This window comes from Salmo salar, chromosome ssa06 (assembly GCF_905237065.1).
Source record: "Salmo salar chromosome ssa06, Ssal_v3.1, whole genome shotgun sequence".
NCBI classification, from domain to species: Eukaryota; Metazoa; Chordata; class Actinopteri; order Salmoniformes; family Salmonidae; genus Salmo; species Salmo salar.
The window spans coordinates 10,884,024-10,901,775 of NC_059447.1; the positions used below are offsets into that span (position 1 = coordinate 10,884,024).

A 17,752-nucleotide genomic window follows, 5' to 3' on the forward strand; every position below is an offset into this window, starting at 1 on the left:
AGCTGGTTAGACTGATACAGAGGACATATGAACAGACTAGAATACAACTGACTAGGTATCCCCCTTTCCCTATAGAAGCGAATAGAATGGAATAGAATAGATCTTTGTTGGCCATTTGCACAGAAATGGATACTTTAGCAACCACAGTACCCAACCAAACACAGCACACATCCAACAAACAGGGTCAACCATAGACCATGCCTACAGTAGGCCTAGTTATCTGTGAGGACTCTGATCTTCTAGTTGGGGTCTTTCCAGAGAGGGTTAGGGTTAGATACTCTACTATACTAGGTGAAGTACCTGTGAGGACTCCATTCTTCTTGTTGAGGTCTTTCCAGAGAGGGTTATTGTTAGATACTCTACTATACTAGGTACAGTACCTGTGAGGACTCCATTCTTCTCATTGAGGTCTTTCCAGAGAGGGTTATTGTTAGATACTCTACTATACTAGGTACAGTACCTGTGAGGACTCCATTCTTCTCATTGGGGTCTTTCCAGCTGACCTTCAGAGATGTGTCCAGGATCTCTGTAAAGCTCAGGTGACCAACGGCACCAGGCGCTGGACACACACAAGGCAAGGATTATACAGTGAGTGTCCAGTATGTTTAGTCCACAAGTATCGTATACTTTAGAGTAGTACCATATACTTTACAGTAGTACCATATACTTTACAGTAGTACCATATACCTTAAAGTAGTACCATATACTTTGCAGTAGTACCATATACTTTACAGTAGTTTCATATACTTTGCAGAAGTACCATATCATTTGCAGTATTACCATATACTTTGCAGTAGTACCATATACTTTATAGTAGTGCCATATACTTTGCAGTTGTACCATATACTTTACAGTAGTACCAAATACTTTGCAGTTGTACCATATACCAAATACTTTACAGTAGTACCATATACTTTGCAGTAGTATCATATACTTTCCAGTATTACCACATACTTTACAGTTGTACCATATACCATATACTTTGCAGAAGTACCATATACTTTGCAGTAGTATCATATACTTTACAGTAGTATCATATACTTTACAGTAGTACCATATAATTTACAGTAGTACCATATATTTTACAGTAGTGTTTTGGGTCTGTAATAGTTTGTAATACCCTTTTTACCCGGGCCAATTTGTGACAGACTGAGTTGTACTGCGCTGGCCCAGTTACGCATACAAAGAATATCTGAGCCAACACAGACAGTCTGGGGCCTTCGGGTCGATAGAATAATGTGGAAATAGAACTGCTTTTGTCTGTGCCTGTGAGACAGTGTCTTCGTGAGTGCCTACAGGTTTGGTATAATTATGTGATTGTGGTACTCACTGTCTTCGTGAATGCCTACAGGATTGGTATAATTATGTGACTGTAGTACTCACTGTCTTCATGAGTGCCTACAGGTTTGGTATAGTTATGTGACTGTGGTACTCACTGTCTTCGTGAGTGCGTAGTCTTTGAGGCGGGCTGCGAGGGCCGTCTCCAGGCGTAGTGAAACACAGGACAGAGGTGTAGTACTCTGTGAACTTCTTCAGTCCCGTCACGTAGCCCACATGCACGCTGTCCTGGAAGTTAGGTCTCACTGTCACCATGGTAACATCCTCCTCCTGACCCGCCTCCCACGCCAACAGCTGTAAACAGACAGAGGGATAGTTTAAAAATGTCATAAGAGAAAAAACAACAAAACACTGCAGCTGGTTTATAGTAATCTGTTGAGGCACTGGTACGTCTAATGCTGGAGAATGCAGTTCTTATTCTAACCACTAGAGGGCAGTGTATGACAGTACAGAGATGTATTTACAGAACAGGTCGTTCTCCTGCACATCCAATAAGAATATTTGTCTCTGGTAAGGGTCTCTGCTCTCTGTTGCCCACCTTGTATCCCTGGTTGATGCCGTTGATGAACTGAGGGCTAGGAGCTGACCAGGTCAGTCTGACTGTAGAGGAGTTGAATGGCTCAGCCTGGACATTACCTGGTGGGACAGTGGGGACTGGGAAAGAGATGGAGGGAGATACGAGAGAGAGAGAGAGAAAACATGAGGTAGGAAGAGAAGGAGGATGACTGAATAACCGGCCCTCAGAAAGCTGCAGAGGAGCTTCTGGCTCGGCGTGGGCTTGTTGTGGTTCTATGTTCCACAGAGAGCTAAGAGAAGTACGTCACTTCTCAAACCTTAAAGCTGGAGAACTATGTTTACCATGTGACTGTGAAATGGACTTCATCCATCCTCACCTCCCTGCAGGGTCCACTCTGTAACCTTGTGGCTGTAGGTACCCCTCCCAGCCCTGTTGTAGGCTGCCACCTCAATCTCATAGTTAGTCCAGATGATGAGGTCCTCCAGGAGTAGGTTATTCTGGTCTGGCCTGGTGATGTTCTTCATCTGACAGTCCACTGGTAGACCTGACAGACAGTACCTAGGAGGGGAGAGAGAGAGGGATGGTTAGACAGTGCAGAAAGGGGAAAGTGAGGGTGAAAAGACATGGAAGGAGAGGAGGAAGACATTAGGATTGTGACCATGACCCAAGTGGTGTTATACAGGTTAATAACCAAGAGGAATGTCATTGACCCCCTCCATCTTCAACCTGGACCAATCTGCTCTGTGTCTCACCTGATGATGTATCCCTGGAGCGGTCCATTCTGGTGGCTCTCCGGGGGTGGTTGCCACTGGATCATGATGGACTGGTTGGTACGACCACTGGCAATCACCGTCTGAGGAGGGGCACTGGGAGGCTCCTCTGGTAGAGAGAGTCTGGTGGGAGAGATGGAGGGAGAGAGAGGGAGAGAGAGAAGTGTTTCTGAATATTTCCATGTCTTTTCGTTATGTAATCGTTAAAAGAGAGAGTGTGTGTGTGTGTATGTGTGTGTGTGTGTGTGTGTGTGTGTGTGTGTGTGTGTGTGTGTGTGTGTGTGTGTGTGTGTGTGTGTGTGTGTGTGTGTGTGTGTGTGTGTGTGTGTGTGTGTGTGTGTGTGAGTTGGTCAGACCATCATTGTCACTGATCTCTCTAACTAAGGGCTGTCTGTGTCTATGCCACAGTAAAAGGCTCTGTGATATCTCTCCCTCAGAGAGCTGTCTCTTCAGCTCAGCTACCATCAAAGAAGTCATGGGCTGCGTCCCAAATGACTCTGTAGTCCATTTAGAGTGCAGTAGAGCCCTATAGGTCCTGGTCAAATGTAGTACAATGTAAAGGGAAAAGAGAGCCGTTTGGGATGCATATGCAGTTAAAGCAGGCTAACGCCACTGAAGGATTCCAGTGAGACTTCATTAAAGTTGACATCTCAATTTCTCTTCTGTGCATAGAAACAGAGAAGTACTGTTCTGGAGCATAGACAGAGGCAGAGAGAGAGAGAGATATTTGTTCATTTTGCCTTTTGTACTTCAACTATTTGCACATTGTTATAACACTGTACATAGTTATAATATGACATTTGAAATGTCTTTATTCTTTTGGCAATGTAAAAATATGTTTTCCATGCTAGTAAAGCCCATTGAAATGAATTGAATTGAATTGAGAGAGAGCGATTAAGAGAGGGAGGTAGGGTGAAGGATAAAGCAGTCTTTAGGATCAAAGGAGGATGTGTGGAGAGGGAGAAAGATAGAAAGAGGGATGGATGGAAAGCCAGACAGATAGGAGGAAGGGAGGGGTTGTAGTAGTTAGTATGTCTCTGAGGGTGTGTAGTAGTTAGTATGTCTCTGAGGGTGTGTAGTAGTTAGTATGTCTCTGAGGGTGTGTAGTAGTTAGTATGTCTCTGAGGGTGTGTAGTAGTTAGTATGTCTCTGAGGATGTGTAGTAGTTAATGTCTCTGAGGGTGTGTAGTAGTTAATATGTCTCTGAGGGTGTGTAGTAGTTAATATGTCTCTGAGGGTGTGTAGTAGTTAATATGTCTCTGAGGGTGTGTAGTAGTTAGTATGTCTCTGAGGATGTGTAGAAGTTAGTATGTCTCTGAGGATGTGTAGTAGTTAGTATGTCTCTGAGGATGTGTAGTAGTTAGTATGTCTCTGAGGATGTGTGTAGTAGTTAATATGTCTCTGAGGGTGTGTAGTAGTTAGTATGTCTCTGAGGGTGTGTAGTAGTTAATATGTCTCTGAGGGTGTGTAGTAGTTAGTATGTCTCTGAGGGTGTGTAGTAGTTAGTATGTCTCTGAGGGTGTGTAGTAGTTAATATGTCTCTGAGGGTGTGTAGTAGTTAGTATGTCTCTGAGGATGTGTGTAGTAGTTAGTATGTCTCTGAGGGTGTGTAGTAGTTAGTATGTCTCTGAGGATGTGTAGAAGTTAGTATGTCTCTGAGGGTGTGTAGTAGTTTCTGTGTCTCTGAGGGTGTGTAGTAGTTAGTATGTCTCTGAGGATGTGTAGAAGTTAGTATGTCTCTGAGGGTGTGTAGTAGTTAGTATGTCTCTGAGGATGTGTGTAGTAGTTAGTATGTCTCTGAGGATGTGTGTAGTAGTTAGTATGTCTCTGAGGATGTGTAGTAGTTAATGTCTCTGAGGGTGTGTAGTAGTTAATGTCTCTGAGGGTGTGTAGTAGTTAATGTCTCTGAGGGTGTGTAGTAGTTAATGTCTCTGAGGGTGTGTAGTAGTTAGTATGTCTCTGAGGATGTGTAGTAGTTAGTATGTCTCTGAGGATGTGTGTAGTAGTTAGTATGTCTCTGAGGTTGTGTAGTAGTTAGTATGTCTCTGAGGGTGTGTAGTAGTTAGTATGTCTCTGAGGGTGTGTGTATTAGTTAGTATGTCTCTGAGGGTGTGTAGTAGTTAGTATGTATCTGAGTGTGTGTAGTAGTTAGTATGTCTCTGAGGGTGTGTAGTAGTTAGTATGTCTCTGGGGGTGTGTAGTAGTTAGTATGTCTCTGAGGGTGTGTAGTAGTTAGTATATCTCTGAGGATGTGTAGTAGTTAGTTGTCTCTGAGGGTGTGTAGTAGTTAGTATGTCTCTGAGGGTGTGTAGTAGTTAGTATATCTCTGAGGATGTGTGTAGTAGTTAGTATGTCTCTGAGGGTGTGTAGTAGTTAATATGTCTCTGAGGGTGTGTAGTAGTTAGTATGTCTCTGAGGGTGTGTAGTAGTTAGTATGTCTCTGAGGGTGTGTAGTAGTTAGTATGTCTCTGATGATGTGTGTAGTAGTTAGTATGTCTCTGAGGGTGTGTAGTAGTTAGTGTGTCTCTGAGGGTGTGTAGTAGTTAATATGTCTCTGAGGGTGTGTAGAAGTTAGTATGTCTCTGAGGGTGTGTAGTAGTTAGTATGTCTCTGAGGGTGTGTAGTAGTTAGTATGTCTCTGAGGATGTGTAGTAGTTAGTGTGTCTCTGAGGGTGTGTGTAGTAGTTAGTATGTCTCAGAGGGTGTGTAGTAGTTAGTATGTCTCTGAGGGTGTGTAGTAGTTAGTATGTCTCTGAGGGTGTGTAGTAGTTAGTATGTCTCTGAGGATGTGTAGTAGTTAGTATGTCTCTTAGGGTGTGTAGTAGTTAGTATGTCTCTGAGGGTGTGTAGTAGTTAATATATCCCTGAGGGTGTGTAGTAGTTAGTATGTCTCTGAGGGTGTGTAGTAGTTAGTATGTCTCTGAAGATGTGTGTGGTAGTTAGTATGTCTCTGAGGATGTGTAGTAGTTAGTGTGTCTCTGAGGATGTGTGTAGTAGTTAGTATGTCTCTGAGGATGTGTGTAGTAGTTAGTATGTCTCTGAGGGTGTGTAGTAGTTAGTGTGTCTCTGAGGATGTGTAGTAGTTAATATGTCTCTGAGGGTGTGTAGTAGTTAGTATGTCTCTGAGGATGTGTAGTAGTTAATATGTCTCTGAGGGTGTGCAGTAGTTAATATGACTCTGAGGGTGTGTAGTAGTTAGTATATCTCTGAGGGTGTGTAGTAGATAGTATGTCTCTGAGGATGTGTAGTAGTTAGTATGTCTCTGAGGGTGTGTAGTAGTTAGTATGTCTCTGAGGGTGTGTAGTAGTTAGTATGTCTCTGAGGGTGTGTAGTAGTTAGTATGTCTCTGAGGGTGTGTAGTAGTTAGTATGTCTCTGAGGATGTGTGTAGTAGTTAGTATGTCTCTGAGGGTGTGTAGTAGTTAGTATGTCTCTGAGGATGTGTAGAAGTTAGTATGTCTCTGAGGGTGTGTAGTAGTTTCTGTGTCTCTGAGGGTGTGTAGTAGTTAGTATGTCTCTGAGGATGTGTAGAAGTTAGTATGTCTCTGAGGGTGTGTAGTAGTTAGTATGTCTCTGAGGATGTGTGTAGTAGTTAGTATGTCTCTGAGGATGTGTGTAGTAGTTAGTATGTCTCTGAGGATGTGTAGTAGTTAATGTCTCTGAGGGTGTGTAGTAGTTAATGTCTCTGAGGGTGTGTAGTAGTTAATGTCTCTGAGGGTGTGTAGTAGTTAATGTCTCTGAGGGTGTGTAGTAGTTAGTATGTCTCTGAGGATGTGTAGTAGTTAGTATGTCTCTGAGGATGTGTGTAGTAGTTAGTATGTCTCTGAGGGTGTGTAGTAGTTAGTATGTCTCTGAGGGTGTGTAGTAGTTAGTATGTCTCTGAGGGTGTGTGTATTAGTTAGTATGTCTCTGAGGGTGTGTAGTAGTTAGTATGTCTCTGAGTGTGTGTAGTAGTTAGTATGTCTCTGAGGGTGTGTAGTAGTTAGTATGTCTCTGGGGGTGTGTAGTAGTTAGTATGTCTCTGAGGGTGTGTAGTAGTTAGTATATCTCTGAGGATGTGTAGTAGTTAGTTGTCTCTGAGGGTGTGTAGTAGTTAGTATGTCTCTGAGGGTGTGTAGTAGTTAGTATATCTCTGAGGATGTGTGTAGTAGTTAGTATGTCTCTGAGGGTGTGTAGTAGTTAATATGTCTCTGAGGGTGTGTAGTAGTTAGTATGTCTCTGAGGGTGTGTAGTAGTTAGTATGTCTCTGAGGGTGTGTAGTAGTTAGTATGTCTCTGATGATGTGTGTAGTAGTTAGTATGTCTCTGAGGGTGTGTAGTAGTTAGTGTGTCTCTGAGGGTGTGTAGTAGTTAGTATGTCTCTGAGGGTGTGTAGTAGTTAGTATGTCTCTGAGGGTGTGTAGTAGTTAGTATGTCTCTGAGGGTGTGTAGTAGTTAGTATGTCTCTGAGGATGTGTAGTAGTTAGTGTGTCTCTGAGGGTGTGTGTAGTAGTTAGTATGTCTCAGAGGGTGTGTAGTAGTTAGTATGTCTCTGAGGGTGTGTAGTAGTTAGTATGTCTCTGAGGGTGTGTAGTAGTTAGTATGTCTCTGAGGATGTGTAGTAGTTAGTATGTCTCTTAGGGTGTGTAGTAGTTAGTATGTCTCTGAGGGTGTGTAGTAGTTAATATATCCCTGAGGGTGTGTAGTAGTTAGTATGTCTCTGAGGGTGTGTAGTAGTTAGTATGTCTCTGAAGATGTGTGTGGTAGTTAGTATGTCTCTGAGGATGTGTAGTAGTTAGTGTGTCTCTGAGGATGTGTGTAGTAGTTAGTATGTCTCTGAGGATGTGTGTAGTAGTTAGTATGTCTCTGAGGGTGTGTAGTAGTTAGTGTGTCTCTGAGGATGTGTAGTAGTTAATATGTCTCTGAGGGTGTGTAGTAGTTAATGTCTCTGAGGGTGTGTAGTAGTTAATGTCTCTGAGGGTGTGTAGTAGTTAATGTCTCTGAGGGTGTGTAGTAGTTAGTATGTCTCTGAGGATGTGTAGTAGTTAGTATGTCTCTGAGGATGTGTGTAGTAGTTAGTATGTCTCTGAGGGTGTGTAGTAGTTAGTATGTCTCTGAGGGTGTGTAGTAGTTAGTATGTCTCTGAGGGTGTGTGTATTAGTTAGTATGTCTCTGAGGGTGTGTAGTAGTTAGTATGTATCTGAGTGTGTGTAGTAGTTAGTATGTCTCTGAGGGTGTGTAGTAGTTAGTATGTCTCTGGGGGTGTGTAGTAGTTAGTATGTCTCTGAGGGTGTGTAGTAGTTAGTATATCTCTGAGGATGTGTAGTAGTTAGTTGTCTCTGAGGGTGTGTAGTAGTTAGTATGTCTCTGAGGGTGTGTAGTAGTTAGTATGTCTCTGAGGATGTGTGTAGTAGTTAGTATGTCTCTGAGGGTGTGTAGTAGTTAGTATGTCTCTGAGGGTGTGTAGTAGTTAGTATGTCTCTGAGGGTGTGTAGTAGTTAGTATGTCTCTGAGGGTGTGTAGTAGTTAGTATGTCTCTGATGATGTGTGTAGTAGTTAGTATGTCTCTGAGGGTGTGTAGTAGTTAGTGTGTCTCTGAGGGTGTGTAGTAGTTAATATGTCTCTGAGGGTGTGTAGAAGTTAGTATGTCTCTGAGGGTGTGTAGTAGTTAGTATGTCTCTGAGGGTGTGTAGTAGTTAGTATGTCTCTGAGGATGTGTAGTAGTTAGTGTGTCTCTGAGGGTGTGTGTAGTAGTTAGTATGTCTCAGAGGGTGTGTAGTAGTTAGTATGTCTCTGAGGGTGTGTAGTAGTTAGTATGTCTCTGAGGGTGTGTAGTAGTTAGTATGTCTCTGAGGATGTGTAGTAGTTAGTATGTCTCTTAGGGTGTGTAGTAGTTAGTATGTCTCTGAGGGTGTGTAGTAGTTAATATATCCCTGAGGGTGTGTAGTAGTTAGTATGTCTCTGAGGGTGTGTAGTAGTTAGTATGTCTCTGAAGATGTGTGTGGTAGTTAGTATGTCTCTGAGGATGTGTAGTAGTTAGTGTGTCTCTGAGGATGTGTGTAGTAGTTAGTATGTCTCTGAGGATGTGTGTAGTAGTTAGTATGTCTCTGAGGGTGTGTAGTAGTTAGTGTGTCTCTGAGGATGTGTAGTAGTTAATATGTCTCTGAGGGTGTGTAGTAGTTAGTATGTCTCTGAGGATGTGTAGTAGTTAATATGTCTCTGAGGGTGTGCAGTAGTTAATATGACTCTGAGGGTGTGTAGTAGTTAGTATATCTCTGAGGGTGTGTAGTAGATAGTATGTCTCTGAGGATGTGTAGTAGTTAGTATGTCTCTGAGGGTGTGTAGTAGTTAGTATGTCTCTGAGGATGTGTAATAGTTAGTATGTCTCTGAGGGTGTGTAGTAGTTAGTATGTCTCTGAGGGTGTGTAGTAGTTAATATGTATCTGAGGGTGTGTAGTAGTTAGTATGTCTCTGAGGGTGTGTAGTTGTTAGTATGTCTCTGAGGATGTGTAGTATTTAGTATGTCTCTGAGGGTGTGTAGTAGTTAGTGAGTCTCTGAGGATGTGTGTAGTAGTTAGTATGTCTCTGAGGATGTGTAGTAGTTAATATGTCTCTGAGGGTGTGTAGTAGTTAGTATGTCTCTGAGGATGTGTAGTAGTTAGTATGTCTCTGAGGATGTGTAGTAGTTAGTGTGTCTCTGAGGGTGTGTAGTAGTTAGTATGTCTCTGAGGATGTGTAGTAGTTAGTATGTCTCTGAGGGTGTGTAGTAGTTAGTATGTCTCTGAGGGTGTGTAGTAGTTAGTATGTCTCTGAGGGTGTGTAGTAGTTAGTATGTCTCTGAGGGTGTGTAGTAGTTAATATGTCTCTGAGGGTGTGTAGTAGTTAGTATGTCTCTGAGGGTGTGTAGTTGTTAGTATGTCTCTGAGGATGTGTAGTAGTTAGTGTGTCTCTGAGGATGTGTGTAGTAGTTAGTATGTCTCTGAGGGTGTGTAGTAGTTCGTATGTCTCTGAGGATGTGAATTAGTTAGTATGTCTCTGAGGATGTGTGTAGTAGTTAGTATGTCTCTGAGGATGTGTAGTAGTTAGTGTGTCTCTGAGGATGTGTGTAGTAGTTAGTATGTCTCTGAGGATGTGTAGTAGTTAATGTCTCTGAGGGTGTGTAGTAGTTAATGTCTCTGAGGGTGTTTAGTAGTTAATGTCTCTGAGGGTGTGTAGTAGTTAATGTCTCTGAGTGTGTATAGTAGTTAGTATGTCTCTGAGGATGAGTAGTAGTTAGTATGTCTCTGAGGATGTGTGTAGTAGTTAGTATGTCTCTGAGGATGTGTAGTAGTTAATGTCTCTGAGGGTGTGTAGTAGTTAATGTCTCTGAGGGTGTGTAGTAGTTAATGTCTCTGAGGGTGTGTAGTAGTTAATGTCTCTGAGTGTGTATAGTAGTTAGTATGTCTCTGAGGATGAGTAGTAGTTAGTATGTCTCTGAGGATGTGTGTAGTAGTTACTATGTCTCTGAGGGTGTGTAGTAGTTAGTATGTCTCTGAGGGTGTGTAGTAGTTAGTATGTCTCTGAGGGTGTGTGTATTAGTTAGTATGTCTCTGAGGTTGTGTAGTAGTTAGTATGTCTCTGAGGGTGTGTAGTAGTTAGTATGTCTCTGAGGGTGTGTAGTAGTTAGTATGTCTCTGAGGGTGTGTAGTAGTTAGTGTGTATCTGAGGATGTGTGTAGTAGTTAGTATGTCTCTGAGGATGTGTAGTAGTTAATGTCTCTGAGGGTGTGTAGTAGTTCATGTCTCTGAGGGTGTGTAGTAGTTAATGTCTCTGAGGGTGTGTAGTAGTTAATGTCTCTGAGTGTGTATAGTAGTTAGTATGTCTCTGAGGATGTGTAGTAGTGAGTGTGTCTCTGAGGATGTGTGTAGTAGTTAGTATGTCTCTGAGGGTGTGTAGTAGTTAGTATGTCTCTGAAGGTGTGTAGTAGTTATTGTGTCTCTGAGGATGTGTGTAGTAGTTAGTATGTCTCTGAAGGTGTGTAGTAGTTAGTATGTCTCTGAGGATGTGTAGTAGTTAGTATGTCTCTGAGGATGTGTGTAGTAGTTAGTATGTCTCTGAGGATGTGTAGTAGTTAATGTCTCTGAGGGTGTGTAGTAGTTCGTATGTCTCTGAGGGTGTGTAGTAGTTAGTATGTCTCTGAGGGTGTGTAGTAGTTAGTATGTCTCTGAGGGTGTGTAGTAGTTACTGTGTATCTGAGGATGTGTGTAGTAGTTAGTATGTCTCTGAGGATGTGTAGTAGTTAATGTCTCTGAGGGTGTGTAGTAGTTCATGTCTCTGAGGGTGTGTAGTAGTTAATGTCTCTGAGGGTGTGTAGTAGTTAATGTCTCTGAGTGTGTATAGTAGTTAGTATGTCTCTGAGGATGTGTAGTAGTTAGTATGTCTCTGAGGGTGTGTAGTAGTTAGTATGTCTCTGAAGGTGTGTAGTAGTTAGTGTGTCTCTGAGGATGTGTGTAGTAGTTAGTATGTCTCTGAAGGTGTGTAGTAGTTAGTATGTCTCTGAGGATGTGTAGTAGTTAGTATGTCTCTGAGGATGTGTGTAGTAGTTACTATGTCTCTGAGGGTGTGTAGAAGTTAGTATGTCTCTGAGGGTGTGTAGTAGTTAGTATGTCTCTGAGGGTGTGTGTATTAGTTAGTATGTCTCTGAGGTTGTGTAGTAGTTAGTATGTCTCTGAGGGTGTGTAGTAGTTAGTATGTCTCTGAGGGTGTGTAGTAGTTAGTATGTCTCTGAGGGTGTGTAGTAGTTAGTGTGTCTCTGAGGATGTGTGTAGTAGTTAGTATGTCTCTGAGGATGTGTGTAGTAGTTAATGTCTCTGAGGGTGTGTAGTAGTTAATGTCTCTGAGGGTGTGTAGTAGTTAATGTCTCTGAGGGTGTGTAGTAGTTAATGTCTCTGAGGATGTATAGTAGTTAATGTCTCTGAGGGTGTGTAGTAGTTAATGTCTCTGAGGGTGTTTAGTAGTTAATGTCTCTGAGGGTGTGTAGTAGTTAATGTCTCTGAGTGTGTATAGTAGTTAGTATGTCTCTGAGGATGAGTAGTAGTTAGTATGTCTCTGAGGATGTGTGTAGTAGTTAGTATGTCTCTGAGGATGTGTAGTAGTTAATGTCTCTGAGGGTGTGTAGTAGTTAATGTCTCTGAGGGTGTTTAGTAGTTAATGTCTCTGAGGGTGTGTAGTAGTTATATGTCTCTGAGTGTGTATGTAGTTAGTATGTCTCTGAGGATGTGTAGTAGTTAGTATGTCTCTGAGGATGTGTGTAGTAGTTAGTATGTCTCTGAGGATGTGTAGTAGTTAATGTCTCTGAGGGTGTGTAGTAGTTAATGTCTCTGAGGGTGTGTAGTAGTTAATGTCTCTGAGGGTGTGTAGTAGTTAATGTCTCTGAGTGTGTATAGTAGTTAGTATGTCTCTGAGGATGAGTAGTAGTTAGTATATCTCTGAGGATGTGTGTAGTAGTTACTATGTCTCTGAGGGTGTGTAGTAGTTAGTATGTCTCTGAGGGTGTGTAGTAGTTAGTATGTCTCTGAGGGTGTGTGTATTAGTTAGTATGTCTCTGAGGTTGTGTAGTAGTTAGTATGTCTCTGAGGGTGTGTAGTAGTTAGTATGTCTCTGAGGGTGTGTAGTAGTTAGTATGTCTCTGAGGGTGTGTAGTAGTTACTGTGTATCTGAGGATGTGTGTAGTAGTTAGTATGTCTCTGAGGATGTGTAGTAGTTAATGTCTCTGAGGGTGTGTAGTAGTTCATGTCTCTGAGGGTGTGTAGTAGTTAATGTCTCTGAGGGTGTGTAGTAGTTAATGTCTCTGAGTGTGTATAGTAGTTAGTATGTCTCTGAGGATGTGTAGTAGTTAGTGTGTCTCTGAGGATGTGTGTAGTAGTTAGTATGTCTCTGAGGGTGTGTAGTAGTTAGTATGTCTCTGAAGGTGTGTAGTAGTTATTGTGTCTCTGAGGATGTGTGTAGTAGTTAGTATGTCTCTGAAGGTGTGTAGTAGTTAGTATGTCTCTGAGGATGTGTAGTAGTTAGTATGTCTCTGAGGATGTGTGTAGTAGTTAGTATGTCTCTGAGGATGTGTAGTAGTTAATGTCTCTGAGGGTGTGTAGTACTTCATGTCTCTGAGGGTGTGTAGTAGTTAGTATGTCTCTGAGGGTGTGTAGTAGTTAGTATGTCTCTGAGGGTGTGTAGTAGTTACTGTGTATCTGAGGATGTGTGTAGTAGTTAGTATGTCTCTGAGGATGTGTAGTAGTTATATGTCTCTGAGGGTGTGTAGTAGTTCATGTCTCTGAGGGTGTGTAGTAGTTAATGTCTCTGAGGGTGTGTAGTAGTTAATGTCTCTGAGTGTGTATAGTAGTTAGTATGTCTCTGAGGATGTGTAGTAGTTAGTATGTCTCTGAGGGTGTGTAGTAGTTAGTATGTCTCTGAAGGTGTGTAGTAGTTAGTGTGTCTCTGAGGATGTGTGTAGTAGTTAGTATGTCTCTGAAGGTGTGTAGTAGTTAGTATGTCTCTGAGGATGTGTAGTAGTTAGTATGTCTCTGAGGATGTGTGTAGTAGTTACTATGTCTCTGAGGGTGTGTAGAAGTTAGTATGTCTCTGAGGGTGTGTAGTAGTTAGTATGTCTCTGAGGGTGTGTGTATTAGTTAGTATGTCTCTGAGGTTGTGTAGTAGTTAGTATGTCTCTGAGGGTGTGTAGTAGTTAGTATGTCTCTGAGGGTGTGTAGTAGTTAGTATGTCTCTGAGGGTGTGTAGTAGTTAGTGTGTCTCTGAGGATGTGTGTAGTAGTTAGTATGTCTCTGAGGATGTGTGTAGTAGTTAATGTCTCTGAGGGTGTGTAGTAGTTAATGTCTCTGAGGGTGTGTAGTAGTTAATGTCTCTGAGGGTGTGTAGTAGTTAATGTCTCTGAGGATGTGTAGTAGTTAGTATGTCTCTGAGGATGTGTAGTAGTGAGTGTGTCTCTGAGGATGTGTGTAGTAGTTAGTATGTCTCTGAGGGTGTGTAGTAGTTAGTATGTCTCTGAAGGTGTGAAGTAGTTAGTGTGTCTCTGAGGATGTGTGTAGTAGTTAGTATGTCTCTGAAGGTGTGTAGTAGTTAGTATGTCTCTGAGGATGTTTAGTAGTTAGTATGTCTCTGAGGATGTGTGTAGTAGTTAGTATGTCTCTGAGGATGTGTAGTAGTTAGTATGTCTCTGAGGGTGTGTAGTAGTTAGTATGTCTCTGATGATGTGTGAAGTAGTTAGTATGTCAATGAGGGTGTGTAGTAGTTAGTGTGTCTCTGAGGGTGTGTAGTAGTTAATATGTCTCTGAGGGTGTGTAGAAGTTAGTATGTCTCTGAGGGTGTGTAGTAGTTAGTATGTCTCTGAGGGTGTGTAGTAGTTAGTATGTCTCTGAGGGTGTGTAGTAGTTAGTATGTCTCTGAGGATGTGTAGTAGTTAGTATGTCTCTGAGGGTGTGTAGTAGTTAGTATGTCCCTGAGGGTGTGTAGTAGTTAATATGTCTCAGAGGGTGTGTAGTAGTTAGTATGTCTCTGAGGGTGTGTAGTAGTTAGTATGTCTCTGAGGGTGTGTAGTAGTTAGTATGTCTCTGAGGATGTGTAGTAGTTAGTATGTCTCTGAGGGTGTGTAGTAGTTAGTATGTCTCTGAGGGTGTGTAGTAGTTAGTATGTCTCTGAAAGTGTGTAGTAGTTAGTATGTCTCTGAGTGTGTGTAGTAGTTAGTATGTCTCTGAGGGTGTGTAGTAGTTAATATGTCTCTGAGGGTGTGTCGTAGTTAGTGTGTCTCTGAGGATGTGTGTAGTAGTTAGTATGTCTCTGAGGGTGTGTAGTAGTTAGTAAGTCTCTGAGGATGTGTAGTATTTAGTATGTCTCTGAGGGTGTGTAGTAGTTAGTGTGTCTCTGAGGATGTGTGTCGTAGTTAGTATGTCTCTGAGGGTGTGTAGTAGTTAGTATGTCCCTGAGGGTGTGTAGTAGTTAATATGTCCCTGAGGGTGTGTAGTAGTTAGTATGTCTCTGACGGTGTGTAGTAGTTAGTATGTCTCTGAAGATGTGTGTGGTAGTTAGTATGTCTCTGAGGATGTGTAGTAGTTAGTGTGTCTCTGAGGATGTGTGTAGTAGTTAGTATGTCTCTGAGGGTGTGTAGTAGTTAGTATGTCTCTGAGGGTGTGTAGTAGTTAGTATGTCTCTGAGGGTGTGTAGTAGTTAGTATGTCTCTGAGGGTGTGTAGTAGTTAGTATGTCTCTGAGGGTGTGTAGTAGTTAATATGTCCCTGAGGGTGTGTAGTAGTTAGTATGTCTCTGAGGGTGTGTAGTAGTTAGTATGTCTCTGATGATGTGTGTAGTAGTTAGTATGTCTCTGAAGATGTGTGTGGTAGTTAGTATGTCTCTGAGGATGTGTAGTAGTTAGTGTGTCTCTGAGGGTGTGTAGTAGTTAATATGTCTCTGAGGGTGTGTAGTAGTTAGTATGTCTCTGAGGATGTGTAGTAGTTAGTATGTCTCTGAAGATGTGTGTGGTAGTTAGTGTGTCTCTGAGGATGTGTGTAGTAGTTAGTATGTCTCTGAGGGTGTGAAGTAGTTAGTATGTCTCTGAGGGTGTGTAGTAGTTAGTATGTCTCTGAGGGTGTGTAGTATTTAGTGTGTCTCTGAGGATGTGTAGTAGTTAATATGTCTCTGAGGGTGTGTAGTAGTTAGTATGTCTCTGAGGATGTGTAGTAGTTAATATGTCTCTGAGGGTGTGCAGTAGTATATATGACTCTGAGGGTGTGTAGTAGTTAGTATGTCTATGAGGATGTGTAGTAGTTAGTATGTCTCTGAGGATGTGTAGTAGTTAGTATGTCTCTGAGGGTGTGTAGTAGTTAGTATATCTCTGAGGAGGTGTAATAGTTAGTATGTCTCTGAGGGTGTGTAGTAGTTAGTATGTCTCTGAGGGTGTGTAGTAGTTAATATGTCTCTGAGGGTGTGTAGTAGTTAGTATGTCTCTGAGGGTGTGTAGTAGTTAGTATGTCTCTGAGGATGTGTAGTATTTAGTATGTCTCTGAGGGTGTGTAGTAGTTAGTGTGTCTCTGAGGATGTGTGTAGTAGTTAGTATGTCTCTGAGGGTGTGTAGTAGTTAGTATGTCTCTGAGGATGTGTAGTATTTAGTATGTCTCTGAGGGTGTGTAGTAGTTAGTGTGTCTCTGAGGGTGTGTAGTAGTTAATATGTCCCTGAGGGTGTGTAGTAGTTAATATGTCTCTGAGGGTGTGTAGTAGTTAGTGTGTCTCTGAGGATTTGTAGTAGTTAAAATGTCTCTGAGGGTGTGTAGTAGTTAGTATGTCTCTGAAGATGTGTAGTAGTTAAAATGTCTCTGAGGGTGTGTAGTAGTTAGTGTGTCTCTGAGGATGTGTGTCGTAGTTAGTATGTCTCTGAGGGTGTGTAGTAGTTAGTATGTCTCGGAGGGTGTGTAGTAGTTAATATGTCCCTGAGGGTGTGTAGTAGTTAGTATGTCTCTGAGGGTGTGTAGTTGTTAGTATGTGTCTGAGGATGTATGTAGTAGTTAGTATGTCTCTGAGGATGTGTAGTAGTGAGTGTGTCTCTGAGGATGTGTGTAGTAGTTAGTATGTCTCTGAGGGTGTGTAGTAGTTAGTATGTCTCTGAAGGTGTGTAGTAGTTAGTGTGTCTCTGAGGATGTGTGTAGTAGTTAGTATGTCTCTGAAGGTGTGTAGTAGTTAGTATGTCTCTGAGGATGTGTAGTAGTTAGTATGTCTCTGAGGATGTGTGTAGTAGTTAGTATGTCTCTGAGGATGTGTAGTAGTTAGTATGTCTCTGAGGGTGTGTAGTAGTTAGTATGTCTCTGATGATGTGTGAAGTAGTTAGTATGTCTATGAGGGTGTGTAGTAGTTAGTGTGTCTCTGAGGGTGTGTAGTAGTTAATATGTCTCTGAGGGTGTGTAGAAGTTAGTATGTCTCTGAGGGTGTGTAGTAGTTAGTATGTCTCTGAGGGTGTGTAGTAGTTCGTATGTCTCTGAGGGTGTGTAGTAGTTAATATGTCCCTGAGGGTGTGTAGTAGTTAGTATGTCTCTGAGGGTGTGTAGTAGTTAGTATGTCTCTGAAGATGTGTGTAGTAGTTAGTATGTCTCTGAGGGTGTGTAGTAGTTAGTATGTCTCTGAGGGTGTGTAGTAGTTAGTATGTCTCTGATGATGTGTAGTAGTTAGTATGTCTCTGATGATGTGTAGTAGTTAGTATGTCTCTGAGGGTGTGTAGTAGTTAGTATGTCTCTGAGGGTGTGTAGTAGTTAGTATGTCTCTGAGGATGTGTAGTAGTTAGTAAGTCTCTGAGGGTGTGTAGTAGTTAGTATGTCTCTGAGGGTGTGTAGTAGTTAATATGTCTCAGAGGGTGTGTAGTAGTTAGTATATCTCTGAGGGTGTGTAGTAGTTAGTATGTCTCTGAGGGTGTGTAGTAGTTAGTATGTCTCTGAGGATGTGTAGTAGTTAGTATGTCTCTGAGGGTGTGTAGTAGTTAGTATGTCTCTGAGGGTGTGTAGTAGTTAGTATGTCTCTGAGGGTGTGTAGTAGTTAGTATGTCTCTGAGTGTGTGTAGTAGTTAGTATGTCTCTGAGGGTGTGTAGTAGTTAATATGTCTCTGAGGGTGTGTCGTAGTTAGTGTGTCTCTGAGGATGTGTGTAGTAGTTAGTATGTCTCTGAGGGTGTGTAGTAGTTAGTATGTCTCTGAGGATGTGTAGTATTTAGTATGTCTCTGAGGGTGTGTAGTAGTTAGTGTGTCTCTGAGGATGTGTGTCGTAGTTAGTATGTCTCTGAGGGTGTGTAGTAGTTAGTATGTCTCTGAGGGTGTGTAGTAGTTAATATGTCCCTGAAGGTGTGTAGTAGTTAGTATGTCTCTGACGGTGTGTAGTAGTTAGTATGTCTCTGAAGATGTGTGTGGTAGTTAGTATGTCTCTGAGGATGTGTAGTAGTTAGTGTGTCTCTGAGGATGTGTGTAGTAGTTAGTATGTCTCTGAGGGTGTGTAGTAGTTAGTATGTCTCTGAGGGTGTGTAGTAGTTAGTATGTCTCTGAGGGTGTGTAGTAGTTAGTATGTCTCTGAGGGTGTGTAGTAGTTAGTATGTCTCTGAGGGTGTGTAGTAGTTAATATGTCCCTGAGGGTGT

At 41.9% G+C, this 17,752-nt stretch overlaps 1 protein-coding gene across 1 annotated transcript in view; it reads right to left on the reverse strand.

Annotated features, from left to right (window-relative positions):
• LOC106594110 (protein sidekick-2) overlaps positions 1-17,752 on the reverse strand; it is a 416,824-nt gene that overhangs the window by 60,211 nt on the left and 338,861 nt on the right. Inside the window, exons 16-20 of the mRNA XM_045719726.1 lie at positions 2,608-2,748; positions 2,232-2,413; positions 1,877-1,992; positions 1,437-1,632; positions 461-559 (exon numbers count right to left, since the gene is read on the reverse strand). Of these exons, the coding sequence (XP_045575682.1) occupies positions 461-559; positions 1,437-1,632; positions 1,877-1,992; positions 2,232-2,413; positions 2,608-2,748 (734 nt within the window). The remainder of the gene's footprint in view (positions 1-460; positions 560-1,436; positions 1,633-1,876; positions 1,993-2,231; positions 2,414-2,607; positions 2,749-17,752) is intronic.